At 35.9% G+C, this 17,990-nt stretch overlaps 1 protein-coding gene across 1 annotated transcript in view; it reads left to right on the forward strand.

The window, feature by feature from the left end:
• The first annotated feature begins 249 nt into the window (after positions 1 to 249).
• Positions 250 to 17,990, forward strand: part of LOC132702826 (partitioning defective 3 homolog B) — a 72,388-nt gene continuing 54,647 nt past the window's right edge. The window contains exon 1 of the mRNA XM_060671631.1: positions 250 to 608. Within this exon, the coding sequence (XP_060527614.1) occupies positions 489 to 608 (120 nt within the window). The 5' untranslated portion in view covers positions 250 to 488. The remainder of the gene's footprint in view (positions 609 to 17,990) is intronic.

Genomic DNA, 17,990 nt, shown 5'->3' on the forward strand with positions numbered 1-17,990 from the left:
ATATACTAACATTATTAGAGCTGAACCTTTTTCCTTTACAAAATTAGATACATAATATAATAGTGACGCAAAATAAGATCTTGAACATTGAATTCTGCTCCGATTTGCAACATCTGACAACACTGTGTGGCACACCAATCTTGGTTGACACATGAACCGCATGCCTCAATGCAAGAAAATTATTGGTCGGTCATCCAGGTGCTCCAAGAGGGGGAAAAAACTCGTTTTAAATTTTTAGTTTGTAAAACGCCAAGATAGTGAAAGCATTAATTGGAGTCGACTTTATTGTTTGGATTTAAATGTGGTTTTGTTTAAAAATTACCGCGTCAATGAAATAAACATTAACTCCAATTATCCGTTAAGTTCGTAAACTGGCGCGGTTTAACCGACGGTCGGCAGGTGGTTCTAAATTTACCTGAAATCATTCGGGGCATGGCGTCACCACCGTATCGCCTCGCATAGTTATCATTTTTGTTTGTATTTTGAAAATGAAGGTGACTGTTTGTTTCGGAAATGTAAGAGTTGTTGTGCCATGTGGAGACGGCGATATTTTGGTTAAAGATCTGATTAGGGAAGCGATCCTACGCTACAAGAAAGCTACTGGAAAGGTAAGTTTTGTTTGTATCGACAGATTTGTTAGGTTATCAGATTGTTTATAACAATTTGGTGCTATTGCACGCGAATTTTTCTAGTGGTTTAAAATATTGGGTGCCTGAGTAAGTACTTATGTTAAATACAGGGGCGGCACACGCTGATTTTTTTTAAAATGGGTTGATTGTGCGGGTGTTTATTTTAAACATTTATTTATTTAAAATTTCAACGTTCCCAATTAACCGCGATTTCCACTTTCCACTTATTCATATCCGTTTATTTATTTAATCACTTGGTCTTAATTAAGTGCGCTAGGCGTTATCGGGAAATGATAAGTTAATACACGCGCTAGTTTAGAAGGATGTAATGTTGACCAAAAAATAGATAATTATAAATACTGAGTATAACATTATTATAATATACCTATAAATATAATATTAAATTCATAAAAACTGAAGTTTAACTTGAATTTTTTGGGAACTTTTTAAGATGTTGCAAAAAATATACCTACAAAGTAGGTAGCTTAGCAGCACCTTCATCCATTGAAAAAAAGATGTCAAGACAAGCATCCGATTTAATAAATAGGTAAGTATTATATTATTTTATATTGTCTGAATTCCAGTCCGCGATTACGCATATGCCTACGTCATATCCTCTCGATTTTCTCAAATTATTCACGCTGTTGAACGAACACCTTTAAGTAACATTTTCTCACCGCCAAATGTTGTGAATCAGCGAACATTTTTTTTTAAGCATTTCAAATTGGAAATCCGTATCATTGTACCCGGTTGGTTTAAGTTATAAACAATGTAGCTTTAGCCGAATAATTTGTAATTCAAGGTCGGCAGATAACCTACAATTGAATCGTGGTAGGCAGTGCGCATTGCTGGGCGGGTTTCGGTTTCAATAATCGCTGCTTTTTAGAGATTAGATAAACCCCGCGGCTGAAAAAAGTGGGACGACTTATGTAGCCTGGAATTATAAAATAATTAAATGGAAGGTAATTATGTGTTTATATCGTAGGCTCGGTCGTAGGTATAAACATTTTTCAGGTCTATAATCATTTTACGTAGACTTAACAAATTGCCTAAATTCCTAGGCAAATCACACTTTTTAATAAACTCTTTTTCAAAATGTATTATATTTTTTACAATTATATCTTTGTTTTTGCAATCTTTATTTAATTTACCGATGGCTTAATATAAATAAAGACAATTGAACCATATTGCATCAGAAAACATCTAATTTTTAAATAAAGTTTGAAGAATTATACAAAATTTGGCCACCAGGTGCAAAAACTCAAAAATTTATAAAAGAAAATAACTTTACAGAGAATAACGCCTAGTACATCCTAGAGCACTTATGTTATCAACTTTTCGATGGTTGCTTGAGAAATGTTTTCCCATTCCAAGAGAACACGCTCTAACTCTTGCAGGCTAATTGGGGCGGGTTTAAAGAGTGGGCTGACTGGTGGCCACTCCAAGATCTAGATGCTGATTTCATTTAAGTGATCCAAAACAGCCCTTGCAATGTGGGGTCTTGTATTGTCTTGCATGAAATTGAAGGAGTCTCCTGTAAATGGCGCAACCGGAATTACGAATTCTGCATTCATAGACGTCGAACCAATAAGAATCACCGCTGCATGTATGCCTCAGAATATATTTCTTCCAGAACATTTTTGAACCACCACCAATATTTCTCCAAACTCTACCGCTCTAAACTGTCTTTCAGTAATCTACAGTCCAGTGTACAGTAGCAGACTTTTTACTAGCCAATCCGACTTCTTTTAATCTTCCCTTGACTGTTAGTACATTTTCTATTTAATCTTGTTCGTCCAGTTTCTGTTTGTCGGAGAAAACGTCCATCAATTTGACTTGTAGTCCCTTTCCTGCCTTGACGACGTTTTATGTGGTGCGTTCCGGTTTCCCTAAATTTTCTAGCCATTCGACTAATTGATGGAATAATTAACACTTACGAAATTGGCCACCTAACGTATACTTCCTTCTTCTAGCAGTTTACTTTATTGTGCATATTTTTTTCTGTCTTGTCTATTTTTGATAGCAATTGAGATATTTTTATTGTTTATTAACAATCGTAAATTGAAAGTATGTATAAAAATGCTAACATTATTCGTGTTATCACAGATTTCTTGACTAAAAAGGAAAAAATGTAGCAAGGTTTTTGTAGAGTTTTAAGCTCTCTTTATACTGATTTTAAAAGTTAATGAAAGGATACGTAAGAATCTTTTGTTATTGTCAGTTATTACTGTCACACGGTCATTTTTAACTTTTGAATTTAGTAATTAGTGTACAATATCCTACTGCCATTTTTATTTACAAAATTTACATAAAAAGTGTAATCTGACAAGATGTTTTAACAAAATATGTGAAAAATACGGGATTTATAAATTTAAAAAACGATCTGAAATAAAAATGACAATACTATTCCTAATATTTGCACACAAAGAATCTGGATTAACAGGTTGACCCATCTGTTCACCCTCTATAGAATCGATCTCTGGAAATAACAGTTTCGTAATTACTTATTTCTTTTGATCCGTTTTTGTCTTGACTTTTACACCAAATTTTTTCAAACAAGTAAGTACAAGTAAATACCTACAATACATTTTCGGTAAGATAAACGATAAGATAAACGATATTTAAACAAAAATGTTTGCGATGGGAGTAGCAATAGTAAACAATAGTTGGCAGTGGGTACACTTAGAAACACGTTCACGAAGATATCCGCTAATCCATCAGCAATGTTCTGGACTAATCTAAATGCTTTGTTTATATATTCCACAAGTTTCTTATTAGAGGCGTTGGAAAGTAGAACACGCAACGAGGTGACATTTCTTTCACAGTTAATCCAATTAGGGATAACAAATAATCCCGCGGACAATTAAATCGATTAATTGGCACAGAATAAAATTAAATAATACGCGACAACCTTGAAACGTTTGGTGTGGCAATTTAAACTGCAAATGCGTGAAAGTTCCGTTTCAAAGTGTCGTTCAAACGCTTGAATTCAGATTTTTGAATGAAACGCCATCTACCGCATGTTCACGCCGTTGTTCTTATAGTAAATCGAGTACGGTCTTGTTGTTTAATCGATTATACTTTTTTTTTTTCATTGGCATTAAAAGGGATTGGTCGTTCATTCATTAGTTTTGTTTTGCTTGTAATGAAATAAATTTCACTACCGCGAAAAAATTTACTTTTTTTTTTATTTATGCGCTTGCGAGGAGTACGTTGGTAATTACCATGGAGTTGCTTGTGTTTGACCGTTACGATCGGCGGCAGATGTCAATCGGGCACCTCCCTCGTGTCAATTTATTTGGGCTTGGTTTAGATAAATTAACTCCATATTGATAGTGATGTCTAGTGCAACTATTTTTTTATTATTAGCAGGTTTTGCTGCTTAATGTTTCAATCTCTTAGATTGCAAAAAGATAGTGACGTTTGGTTTGTGGAATAAACTCTTGGACATCGGCAATATCATCTCGAAGTAATGAGATAGATTATGATAGCGGCCGGTTTTTTGGTCGTTTTGTCAATGATTTCTCTGGTGTATATTGTATCTTGTCTTCAATAAACAATATTTTTCTCGCGAGGTTTTTCTATAGCCAGAATTACGCGATTACGTCGTGCATGTGTCAAGCCTTATGACAGCAGTAATCGCATGCATGTCCTCGATCCAACGACAACAATAATCACAACCCACAAGTTGGGAGTTTCGGATTCCTTATAAGGTTCACGGTCACCGAAGTGTGCATACCTCTGTACGCATAATGATGAAAATGCAAAGTGTATGGCAACACTGATGTTCAATTATCTGGTTCAGGAATTTTTAAAACTCTGCGTATTTTAATTTTGTACTTTTTGCACTATAGTTATAATTAACTTATTAACTTATAAGTAAACCATTATTTACTTATTGGCACATGATTCCACGATTCTTATTTTATCCACAGATTATTCTTCTGTGTTTGCGTTTCATGTTTGTTCCGTCAGCAATGAACATTCGCTCACTCAACAAAGTATATATAAACACAAATTCACGACGACTCCTTTTTTTGCCTAAGAGACAAATAGTGAATTTATCTGGCATAATCATTCAGCCCCTTTGGGATTTCAAAATTGTATATTTTTCTATATTTTTATTACAACAACAATTTTTATTACAATTAGTTTTGTTTACATCGGATTTTTCTTTTTTGCTTTATGTCTCTTCTACAGCTTTCGCTCTTTTTGGAACAAGAGTGGGTCTTTATAAGAGATCTCTGATTCTATTCTCGCTGAGATCGGCAGTAGTTATTATTCGTTACTTCACCATCCCCCGTCCCCCGGGGGAGATTTTATGATTGCAAATTTACAGATTCCCAAGCAATGGGGGGGTAGGGGGTAGTTTTCGCGTTAGTGCCTTTTTGGCAATTTCGCCCCGCTAGGGGTAGTTTTTGCGTTAGTGCCTTTTTGTCTTGACGTATTTTTGCGCGAGGTGAAAAAAGCGACCGGTGTGTCGCGCGCGGTCGGGGGATTCGAACCTCGAACCCGTTTCGCGCGCTACGTTAGTCGAGCTTAGCCGAGCCTAGCCGACGACGATTTCGCGGCGGCGGCGACGATAAGAGAATTCAACTAATAAAAGGTCGTCGAGGTCGCTTAAAATATAATAATTTATTGACAACATTTTTTTTTTGCGGATTAAATAAAATGCAACAGGGAAAAAGACTTTTTATGACACAAATATCGAACAAATTGTTTTATTAATCATATACAAAACCCCATCAGGATAGACACATATTAATAAATATATTCGAACGATATGCATATATAAATAGCATATATGGACATAAATAGATACATAAATTAAACACAAATAAAAACTACAATCATCTAAAGGAATCGTTACATATTAGTTTGCCAAAAGAAATATCTGCTTGGTATGTGGTCGATCAGTCAGTGATTTTCCCGCTGTCCTTTGAACCAACCAAATTTCGATGGCCCCAAGCTAGCGTGTACTCTGAGCCGGGTGTAAGATGTCGTTTGTCATCCGCGTAAGACAACGCCACCTTATTTTTCAGTTCGACGTACATATCATTTAAATGTGAGCGAAACGAAGACATTTGGCTCAAAATTAGCGTGCCTTCCTCGTCGATAGCGCGCTTATAGTCGTCGAGACTAAGTTCGCGCTGGCTGACCGAGTCAGCAACGCCTTTGGCCTTTTTGGTCAACTCGTTGCCGTCCACATTTACGCAATAAGCTTTCGCTCCCGTACCCAAGAATTCCCACAACGGCCATCCTGCGTACTCGTCCTTCATTTTACCAAGAACGGACTTGTTTACAGGAATGCAGAAATACTATGGGATCGCTATCATGGTATCGCAAAATATCTGAAAATTCTAAATTGAACTAGTTTTTTATATGTCCCTTGAAAATGTGTCACCGTATTGTTACATAGTTACATGGTCTAGGTTACATCAGTGTGTCAAGTTAAATAACCAGAGACCATCATGAATCCATAGCCACAATAATGTATCTAATCTGTTGTTTTGTTATTGGGTGTATAGTGTTATCGTAGTTGTACCTTATGTCTAACTGCGGAGTTAACGGTCTTGTAGCTCGTGATAGGTTGAAAATGTTAATTGTTTCAAGTGGCTCAAGCGGTCTAATTTAAATAGAAGTTATTGCTATGCAAGTACATACGGTCATACCGACTACAAACGTTGGCGTACACTGTAACGACAAATTAAAAAAAATTATATCACGCAATCGGAAGTGCTTGAGAGAAATAATAGGTTTTCCGCGTTTTTGGGTTGAAAACAGCCATTAAAATTGTTCCGGTTAAGCAAACTTCCATTTAAAAATAACAAAACCCGCAAAAGGGGAGTTTTAAAATTGTTTGCGACAAGTGTCAATGTATAAACGTATGGCCACAAAATAAATCTTCTGGATTCTTCATGTGTCAGTTGTTGATGAATCGAACCTGCTGACGTTTCGCCAATCATCAATCGCAGGAACAATCCAGAAGATTGTGCTTAGATGTGATTCTTCTGTGATTACTTCCTCATCTAAAGAACTCATCAGCGGTGTCCCATACTGGGACCTTTATTATTTATAATATTTATTAATGATATATATGATTCTTTCCCAGACAACTATGTTTCCTTATATGCAGATGATACTGGTGTGGCAGTGTCATCTAGGAGTCTGGAAGATCTCAAGTTCTTGGCCACTAGGGCAGTAAGTGGTATGACCCGATATTGTGAGTATTTGTTTGAACGGGTCAAAGACTGAGATGATGTTGTTTTCGCTTAGGGATTTGAACCAGAGCTTATTGGTTAGATTGCAGGATAAATCGAATAATCAGACTAACGTTGTCGAGTATTTGGGTTTATTCATAGACAGTAATTTGTCCTGGACAGGCCAAATTGACTACGTATTAAACAAAATGGCTATGCATACTTCTGTTATTTGGCGACTGCGGTCGAGTGTGGATCTTCAGCGTTTGCTACTGTATTATTTCGGATATGTTCAATCTCAAATCAAAATCAATCAAGAACGTTTTTTATTCTATCGAAGAATACTTTGACTGTAGTAAAGCCGATCTCTCAGTGTGATATACTTACATAAACTCAAACATCACCCTACACATTAAAAATTACAACAAGAAACGAAACTAATCAAAACTATTTACTACAAGTTAAAGGCGATATCATTACGTTTTTAGATCGACGGAAAAATTAAAGAAATCCACGCTAGTGTAACACTTAACGGAAGTAAAAATTTATTACTTCTAAAATAATGAAGGCCGGTTCTGCACTACTTTTCATTACTCAAAGACTTCAATTTTTGACTGACTCGCGAAGGATCGACACTTCACTTTCATAAAACATAGCGTAGAGTTAAAAAAAAACGTTCATGTTCCATTTTCATAAAAAAATGACCTAAATACTACTGGATTGTTAATACTGCATTTTTTGGTTAGTTAGTATATTGTGGTTTCTATTAAAACGCCTTAAAAAATCTAATCATTCTCTCAAATTGTCCGATTACGCAATAATTCGGAGATTTGATCTGAGAGCGACGCAACGTAATTTAAAGTGCATGATTTAATATTACCTAATTAACTTTTACTTATGCACGCAATATCGTCCGCTTTAATCTGACATTTCTATCGAGGACTTGAATAGCGGCCCGTAAAACGGGTACAGGTAGGCGATTAATGAACCGTGATTTTATAAATATAATTTAAAATGCATTGAGAATAAGCCTCTCCGGAGTGATTCATTTTAGTCCGATTCCAGATGACACTTTAGTTTGACACCAAATATTAAAAAGTAATTAAAACATTAATAAAAATGAAAATATACATAGGAAAAGTATCAGTTTTTAGTTTATAGAGCTACAATTAATTTGGGACCGGCTGAAAATAAAGCAAGTGAATGGAAAACAAGGTTTTTTTTTTAATAATTTGACATACAGTGACTCACAGCTTAAATGATGCCGTCACTATAACAAAAACTAACTGGTCTGAATGTCTCTTTATTTATTTGAAAAAAAAAACAACTGATTGAAATTAAGCAAGTAAAAAGCCTTTCAAAAAAGTGTGAATTACTTTTTGTCTTAAATATGCATTACTTAGTTAACAATCATTATGGATAACGGCTTGTAGTCTTCTGGGTATCGATTGATACAACTAATTTTCTAGTATACTCCGGGGAAATTGTGTTCCATACATCAGTAATTTCTACTTTTAATACGTTCTTTTTAGATTTTTGGGTACTATTTACTTTGTTTTTTAATGTTTCAATTACATTTAAGTCTGAAATGACGTGTGCTTTGGATCATTGTCATGATAGGGCACTAGCAACCAGATGCTGTCTTAATACATCCAAATACACATATTGGTTCATATTTCCTTCAATGAAATGCATATTACCTAATCCTGCAGATGACATACAGCGCCATAACATCACTCCACCTCTACCGTGCTTTACCGTAGGTTTTCAAATTTTCAATTTTAACAATTTTAATTCTTTTCCATACCGATATTTTTCTATCAGATCCAAATAAGTTTATTTTGGTCTCATCGGCATTACTGAATTCCAGAAGTTGAAATCTTTATCGATATGCTTTCTAGCGAATGCAAATCTCACACATCTGTTTCTTCGGATAATGAAAGGCTTATTTCTGGCAGTTCAACCAGGTAAATTATTTTTTCGCAGGATTCGTCGAATTGTTTCCAAACCGTCTTTCCACCTCGGCACACATCTTTGGAGCACTTTTTTTGGATAATTCGATACCTCTCTTACAATCCATCTTTCCTCACGTGCATTGAAGATCCTATTTGGAGCTAACCTTGACTTATTGTCGACCCTATTTTCGTTACAGTAACGCTCAATGATATGCTGAACAGTTGACAGACATTTATTTACCATTTCGGCCATGTCTCTTTGGCTGTATCCATTTCTCCCAGAAATTGTAGTCCGACAACCCATTTTTTTTTAAATTCGTTTTACTGAACGAAAAGGTATTTTAAAATGACATACTAAACAAAAACGCCGCCTTGGTAAATTTCAAACTGATTTTTACATCATTTAAGCTGTGACGTTAATATTGCATATAATGTAATTAATTCTTTATTGTTAACTAAGTAAGGCATATTTAAGACAAAAAATAATTCACATTTTTTTAGAAGGCTCTTAGCATATTTTATTTGATTACGGAAATGTTTTTTATATATATTTTTGAAATTATTCAAAACTTTTTCTTTAGTCTTATATTGATATTGGCAGTGGCTATATTATCATTATTTTACCATAGAGTGTTGGAAAAGAAAATCCATGTTTATTTTTTTAGTTTGAGATTTTCGGGTATTTAGAAACCGACTATTCGTATTGAAGAATTCGCGGAATTTTTGCTTTCACGTCCTTATTTTATTCTTGACACGGTATTTGGTATTTTGCATTCGCCAAAAAGCAAATTAACCGGAAACTGTAATCATGTTTATAATCCAAGCCGGTTTTCTTAATTTGTTTCTCATATACTAGATCTGTGGGTAATATTTACAAGGTTTCTCGGAGATATCCTTTTTTTTTGTCTCAGGGATAAAGAGAGAGATAATACTATTCGCTCCGCCGAGGATTTTCAAATCTTCTCCGGCGTGAGAGTCGAATTAATCTGCGTGTTAAGTAAACGAAATAAATAAAACAGTTTATAAAACTAACATAACCAGAAGAATCAGCTAGATCCGTCAGAAACTAAGTACTGGAAACTACCCAGTGAATTACCCTACAATCGAGGTTAGACAAATGAAACAGAAGAGAATGCATATGCATGGGGCCAGGGACTCCGACTCTCAATAAAGTTTCATAAAGGTGTTGACTCAAATTCCTATGAAGGGTGCAATCAAATAGGATGGGGTGTAACTCTCCTACCTCTCCACACTGACAAAAATTGTTAGGTCTCACTTTTATTCGATTTAAATGGACCGGGTTGCAACAATGACCGTTTCTTAATCTACATAAAGTAACTTCATATTTCCAGAGTTTAAGTTTATTGAACCAAGGCTGCGCTGGCGGAGACTCAAAAAAGTCCCTATATATTCTTCCCTTACTCTGACCGATTTCTTTCCATTTTAATGTCCAAGATTTCCAAGTAGTTTGCTTAACAAAGGGGTAAAATTCTTTATAGCATAATTTAATGTTCTGGAGTGGTAAATTCACCGCGTCTTTTGGCTATTGCATTCGCTGCCTCGTTTCCCAGCAAAGTATGACTTGGTGTCCCCGAATATTTCTAGGAAGAAGAAATTTTACTCTAGCATCCAGAACTAAACGATACGACCGTGCAGAAAATTGAGTACTCGAAATGCATTGCGCTCTTAGAGTCAGATACTATAACTGCCCTCTCGATATTATGATCGATGGCTAATAGCTACAACGTCTGCTGCACATATACTTAAGAAGCTACTTAGGTGAATACTGAAATGCACTTTCAAACTAGGCACGAAAACACCAACTCCAACTGCACCATCTTCCATTTTGGATGCGTCAGAGTACTATCATGGGGCCATTCCCTCCGATAGAAATCCACAAAGAGAACCTCGTTGTTATTACGCCGAAAGTGGCCGAAATTTTCTTTTACGCACCCATATAATCCTTGTACTCTGTCATACGCCGCCGAATCCTTTAAAGCTCTAGATCTAGTTAGCAATCTGGTTGCCAAGTAGATCTTCAGTCTCCAAATTGCTTTCCCTGGCTTCTGTAAGTAAGGCGTTTGTAGGAGAGGATTTCATCATCCGTAGGGCTACTCTAATTACCTAAAGTGATGGATAATCGAGATGAGATCTGATATATGCTTTATAGAATGACAACGTAACTTTGGGGTGACCGCCACACCAAGTTCTAGTCAAAGCCTTCATCATATTAATACCTGTTGCCGTTCTTCCAGCCATTTCGCTAATTTGTGCTGCTTTGGAGTCAAAGGTCAATCCCAGATAAGTTAATTCATTCATGAAGGATGTTAAGAGCCTGAGGAGGGGCCATTATTTTTCTCTTTGAGAATTGCAGAACATTTCCGTGGGTTCACAGTAAGATCAAAGCCCGTGAGCCACTGAGATATTCTACTCAAAGAGGCATTAAGCATATGAATCACTTGCATAATGTTCGGTGGGTTGCAAACGAAGACTATATCATCTGCTAACTGAAAAAGTTGCACATTGGTAGGAACCGCTTCGCTGAGGAAATTGACATAAATATTGAAGAGAAGTTGCGCCAGAGGGGAACCCTGAGCAACACCCTTATTCGAAAACTGAGGCCCTTTCTTGGTATGATTAGAGTCGCCTCGAACCCAAATACTTCTGATAGAAAAAAATATGGTGTATAATAACAGCAAGGTCCTTAGGTATGCCGATCTTGCACATTTCCATCATAATGTTGACGTTGTCAAAATCTCCGACTATGTCAAGTGTGACGAAAACTGAAACTCTACCAACGATAAAGCTTTGGAGGATCTCACAACCGAGTATTGCTAAATTATCCTGCGTACCCCTCCATCGCCTGAATCCAGCCTGTGAGGCAGCCAACTTCCTGTGGCGTTCTAGGACCCATTCAATTCTGTTTTTTATCATAGACTCGAAGGTCTTGGCCACGTACGAAGATAAAGTAATCGGCCGGTAAGACGTATATTCTCCGGGATCTCTATTGGGTTTCAGAATAGGAACAACCATATAGGACCTCCAGGTGTCCGGGATCAAAGCGCTATTCCGAAGAATTTTATTGAAGAAGTTAACCCTGTATGGGCATTTTTTGGAGGAATGAGGATGGGATGGAGTCCATCCCGGGGCAGGTATTTCTCCTATTAATGACCATCCAACAGAAAGGGTGGGGGAAAGTCCTGGGTAAATTCGACTGTTCTTTGATTCTAGTACTGTGGGGGATGATAGAGCTGTTGTGGTATAGAATAATGTAAGGGAAAACTCTCACAGAACCTCTTGAAACTAGTTTTCTTGTATTTGTTGAAGGTCTCCCTCTTGCGCTTTATCTATAGGGTACAGCCCGGTTCCCACCAAGGAAGACCAATCTTATGATGAACTCTTGAGACAGTTCTAGCCGCCCTTGCCAACAAGTAACAAAGTTCTTTGTATGCAATATCTGGGTTGATAGACAGCATTTCCGATATTACAGAAGAAAACTAATTCCAATCCGCTCTGGCGTAGGAGAGCTTACCCTCTCCTAAAATATCAGGATTAAATTAGGTTTATGCTTCTTAGTTATCTCGGAGTAAGAGGTATTGACGATTCTAGGAGGTGGATGTGACACAGTGTCTTTGTTGAGCGTGCTTTTGAAACCATCCGGCAGACGACTGAAGAGATTTTTCCTTGATTCTCTGGGGAGCAGCTTTTCAGCTTCGAAGAAGGAAAGGTTGTAAAAAGCCATAGTCTGATTGATTTTCATTTGACGTTTCATTTCAGGACATAATTGATCGGAAGCCTGGTGACACCTTTTGCAATTGACGCAGGTGGGTTTGGGAGAAACTTCACAATCGGATAATATACACTTACGATCCTGATCCAGATTATCCAAGGGGCAGCATTCCTTTTTTTGATATTGCACTCTTTTCTCAGACATCCAGACGGGATGATCAGAGGAACAGAAATTACACGTGCTCTTCCCTTTGCATTGATTTTTTCAGTGGCCAAAACGACAACAATGAGTACACATAATAACTGGATTTATATATTTTTGGACTGGACATTCATTTTGATAAATACTAAAAGTCTCGGGGAGGACTTTATCTTCAAAAGTAATAATGTGATCGTTAGTTGGAACCGTTTTATACTGAAAGGAGCCATCTATGGCTTGAACTCGAACTCTTCTGGTTGTTCTTCTGACGTTCATTAATTTAATTTTTTTGGAAATACCTCCTAGGATCTCACGAGCCTCCGCTGCCTCGTAGAAATCGTCTTCGTTAATCTGCTCACCAATATCTCTCACAAAGCGCGGCACGTGACTAATCTCTGCGGAATGTATTTGTTATAACCTGTAACTGTCGAGAAGGAAGTATTATGCTGAAATTCGTTTGCATGTTCGGAAGTGCCAAATTCGATACCGATTTTGTCAGTCCCGCCCCCCTTTTAGTTATTTTAACTATTCCCTGAATTATATTAATACTTAACAATATGTTCATAGGATGTATCGAACCAACTTTCTCCGCAATACCCTCCATCACAATCATAAAAGGACCCTGATCGGCTAGCATATAAGATGTCTTTTTGTTAATAGTACGTCTGACATTTGCGAGAAGGTTGGCTACTTCCTGTGCCAGTTCATCCTTAAAATGATCATCTTTAAAATTAGTTTTAATAGCTTGCAATCCATTGGACAGAAGACTCAGATCATTGTTGGAGGGAACTTCGAAATATTGAAATCGTGAGATGAGCTCCGTTGCCTTTTTGGGCGAAGTAGATAATTTCGCGAGATTCTGTAGAACTGATGGAAAGAGTACGCGAGTACGAAACATCGTCCATAATTGAGGTTAAGAATTTGTGAAAAAACGAACTGATATCAGACAAATAGCTTGGAAAAGACTCATCAATCCGAATTTGAATAAGTTAGCACGGCAAACGCCCTGAAAATCTTTTTGATATCGCAGCACAATCACGCCCTCACGCCGTAGTACCAAAAAAAACCTCAGGGATAAAATGTAAATTGTCAGAGTAGAAACAAGAAATGTCTGAAACCTTGCTTAGTTTTTTGAGGTTAAGTAGCAAATCTTTGTCAATGTTTTCGATTTCTTAAAACTAACCCAGCAATTGTCTTTTTTTATTTCTCTGTTATGTTTGTTACCTCAAAGAATTGGAATTCTGTTTTGTACGTATCTTATAATTATCGAAAACGACTTATATAGTGATTAAAGGAAGTATTGTTTTTATTTGCAAGGCAGGGCCCATTTCACTTCATATTCTTGAACTCTTGCAGATACAACTAAATCGCCATCATGTTTAAGTATTAACTTGCAAGACGGTATCACATCGTATCTGGGTTAGGCCAAGAAAAGTCGCTTTGAGTTGAGTAAGAAGGGGATTGGTCAGACCTCCAGGACCCTAGTCACTTCTTGGTATGCCCTTCTGAAAAATGAGCGTTTGACATTAGAAAATACGATCAAAAAATATGAAATTGAAATTATGAACTACTAAATAAATTAAATACGTTTTATTCAAAATCAATTCAATCATTATGATATTTTGTATGCAAATGTAAGAATTTTCAGAATTTTTAAAATGTGCGCCACTGCATTATTCCAGCTCACAACAGGTATATTATTAATTACAATTTTAATCGAATTTACGACACTTAGACATCAAATAACAGTAACAAAAGTTGCCCTTTCTTGTAACTGGATTCAAGAGAAATATCATCCGGAATATTTTTTAAAAGATATTTTTGAAACCAGATTTCAAAAAGTTTGGCACTTGTATCTTCGTGATTGCTCAAGCTAGACTCCTTAATACCTATTCCTTAATATTTTGAAGGTGCTTTTATCTGACAGGAATCAACCCATCCTTTGGATATCGTATCGAACCAAGTTTTATCTAGGTAAATGAGACAGGTGTTTTCGGATCTAGACTTCATTTTTCGCCTGTTTTTTGTTTATTTTGCGATATTTAATTGCCAGTGTACAAATAACTATATGGAGGATGGCACGGCTAATAATTGTATTGCTCTCACCTTCTAGATTCCTTTTCAGTTTATCCAAAGTAGATTTTGATGAAGTGAATAGATTTTCCCTCTTATCATGTCTTGTTTCACAATAATTCACTATAATAATATATATATACGTAAATAATAGATGAACAGGGAAAATTTCACGAAATATTAGCAAATGAATATTCGTTTGTGAGCTGAACAGCATACATAAGTCAAAAAATAAATACATAAAACACTTAACACTATCCTTGATCCTGAATATCCTTGATATCCTTTATCTAGGATATTAGCGTTCTTGTAAGTAGGCAGGTTTTTTCTTTGTTTACTGAATTCGCTACTTACTAAACATTCACACATATTTTTCACAATGTGCTTTCCATGTACTGACAAGTGATTTTGACGTGACAACGGAAACGCACGGAATAACGAGTTACTTAATACTGTCACTGATATCATCCGACACGTGGTCGACATCTACATGACTCGCCCCTGTCTTGTCCTTTACCTATAACTAAATTATTATTTATTGAGTTTATAGTCTGTCTCAACCGCCAGCCTCATCAAGTTCAAAAACTTAAATCCAGGAATATTTATTAGAAAATGATATTTATTTTGAAATTTAGGTTATATGCAATTAAAAAACATTTATGCGATAATTTGGCTGAACAGACTGGGTATACTGTTTTACCTTTTCAAAAATCGAAGGCCGGAGCACAAAATGTTAGTCCACTTTAAGTCCCAGTTTTATAAATTTGATAATAATTGTAATTAATAACATACCAAGTGAGAGCTAGAAAATTTCAGTACAGCAAGCACATTATAAAAATTGGGGACTCTACATTTCTATACATTTCTTACATTTCTATACAAAACAACATAAATCCTATTATAATTAATCTCAATGACAACTCTGATAGTGAAACAGAATTAGATTTTGGTATTTAGAATAAAAAGGTAATTATCTATAGATATTCCTAGCTATGAATTTATTGTATATATTTAACGTCATTGTTTTTTCTTAGTGTAATTGAATAAGATACCCACCTAAATGAACAAAAAAAATATTATTACCAAAACCATTGAGAGTCCCTCCGCTCATCGGCAGGGAACTTCCGTAATAGCGGGCAAAATCCAGCAGGATGAAGATCTATCTCTAGCAATAATTGGCCTGACGGTCGTAATTACTTCTGGGGAAACGTCAAAAGCCAAGGCGATATAATTTGAGACACACTATACCGAATAGGTGATACGGTGGTGACGCAAAAATATTTTTGTCAAATTACCGATCAAGAGCTATTTGAAAGTGTCGCCGTTGACAAAGCCAATACGTAATTCACCCAAAGCTATGCTATAAATAATGCCTTAACGACCGCGGGGTCAAATGTTCCGTAACGCTATCGCCATTCCATTCGAAATGCAAATGTGGGTCTCGCCGGCCGGTACCAAACTTGCAATTCTTCGCTCGGAATGATCGTGGTGCCGTTTACCGAGAATTCGGGTTGTGGGTGTCGCCAGCACGACCAGAAATTCCTTCGACCTGTCCGCCATTACTTTTTTTTTTTCTTTCGACGACTACTCCGCGAGCTTGAATGGCCTTTTGTTACCCGGAATCGGTATACGCGTCACTTTTATGACTAAGTCCAAACACGGGAAACTGGATCGGTTTACGAAACCCAGACCGAAATTTGTTTTCGAGAGCTCAAATGAAGCTGAGCGTATAGAATTTCGAGTTTTGGTCGTAACGTTATATTTTGGAGGCCTTGAAATTGAAACTGCCTGCGTATACGGTAAGAAAAAAATGTTTAATATGCAGGTGATATCGTCCATATCAATAACGAAAACCATCCGCCCGTAGAATATATTTAAATATCGATGTTGGGAATAATAAATACATGACAGAATACTGAGCGAGCCACGTTCAAAGTACCTCAAAATTAAGAATGGGAACTTTTCTTTTCTATAGGTAGCCTCAGAAAATTGGATCTTCCTGAATATTCAGTATGCCATAGTTTTCGATCACCTCGTCGGACCACGGTAATTCCAATTTTCCAGTTTTTGAAATATGAAGGGGTAAAAAGTGGGACAATGCCCAACTGTAGGTCCCTTGGGCGAAAAAAGAAACATTTTCCACATACCAAAATGTTGTACCGGTTGTTGTTTTCAATATTTTCTATTTTCTATTCGATTTGAATTATTCTAATTGGATTTAACGATTTAACACACTTATTAAATAATACAATTACATAAAATATCAATTAATAGTGGCTTGGTTAAACTACGAAAGTCAATATTATTAAATAAAATTGTGGTTTTTGTTATAGTTCGAAAAAAACTTAATTTTATTTTTTTTTCTAAAGGTACGCTCTTAATAATCAAATGAAATGAAATGAAACATTCTTTTTTTTTCAACCTCATTGCAAACATACAAAATGCCAAAATTTCATTTAAAAAATATTCAATTTCTTCGTAGTGATATCGCGCTACTGATTATTATTTTCCCTTATTTAATGAGTAATGATACAGTGTATTTTTTTCATTTTGAATATTGTATATTGAAAAGGAAATCATGCAGGATGTTTTATTTTTGTAGAAAAAACTAATTTCATTTACTTAACAATTTTCAACAATCCCAAAATTGACGTTGGAGTCGGATAGGTCTGCTGCATTTACGAAAATATTTCTAAAATATAGATAATTTCGTGTTAGGTATCGACTTTTAGCAAATTTCGAAAAGTGGATTTTCTTAATAGGTATATTTTTTTATACGCAACATTATAAATGAAACATATTTCACGGTGTCGATATCCAAAACCAAATGGAAAATCGAAACGGAAACATCAGCAGCTAATAACGCTTCTCGTATAGTAATCAATTATTTTTTTGAGATTTGTTGTCTTTTATCCAGACATATTTTATTCTATAAACTTTTGCCGCAACCCAAAACATGCACGTATCTACTTCTAAATTACACCTAGACAGATTTTCCAAGACATGGTTTCCTTAGGAACGTGAACCGTTGCTGTAGTTTTTTTTTTTGCTTATCACTCTATCTTTTATTTGGTTACTCCGATGAAGGTCAATAAAATATGGCGCACAACCTGAGTTGCTTTAAAAAAAAATAGGATTTTATTTTTCACTCGACTGATACATTATATCAAAAGCAATTGTAATACCTATTTAAATCGTATCGAAA

Source organism: Cylas formicarius, unplaced genomic scaffold (assembly GCF_029955315.1).
Source record: "Cylas formicarius isolate icCylForm1 unplaced genomic scaffold, icCylForm1.1 PGA_scaffold_6__28_contigs__length_40554024, whole genome shotgun sequence".
Lineage (NCBI taxonomy): Eukaryota > Metazoa > Arthropoda > Insecta > Coleoptera > Brentidae > Cylas > Cylas formicarius.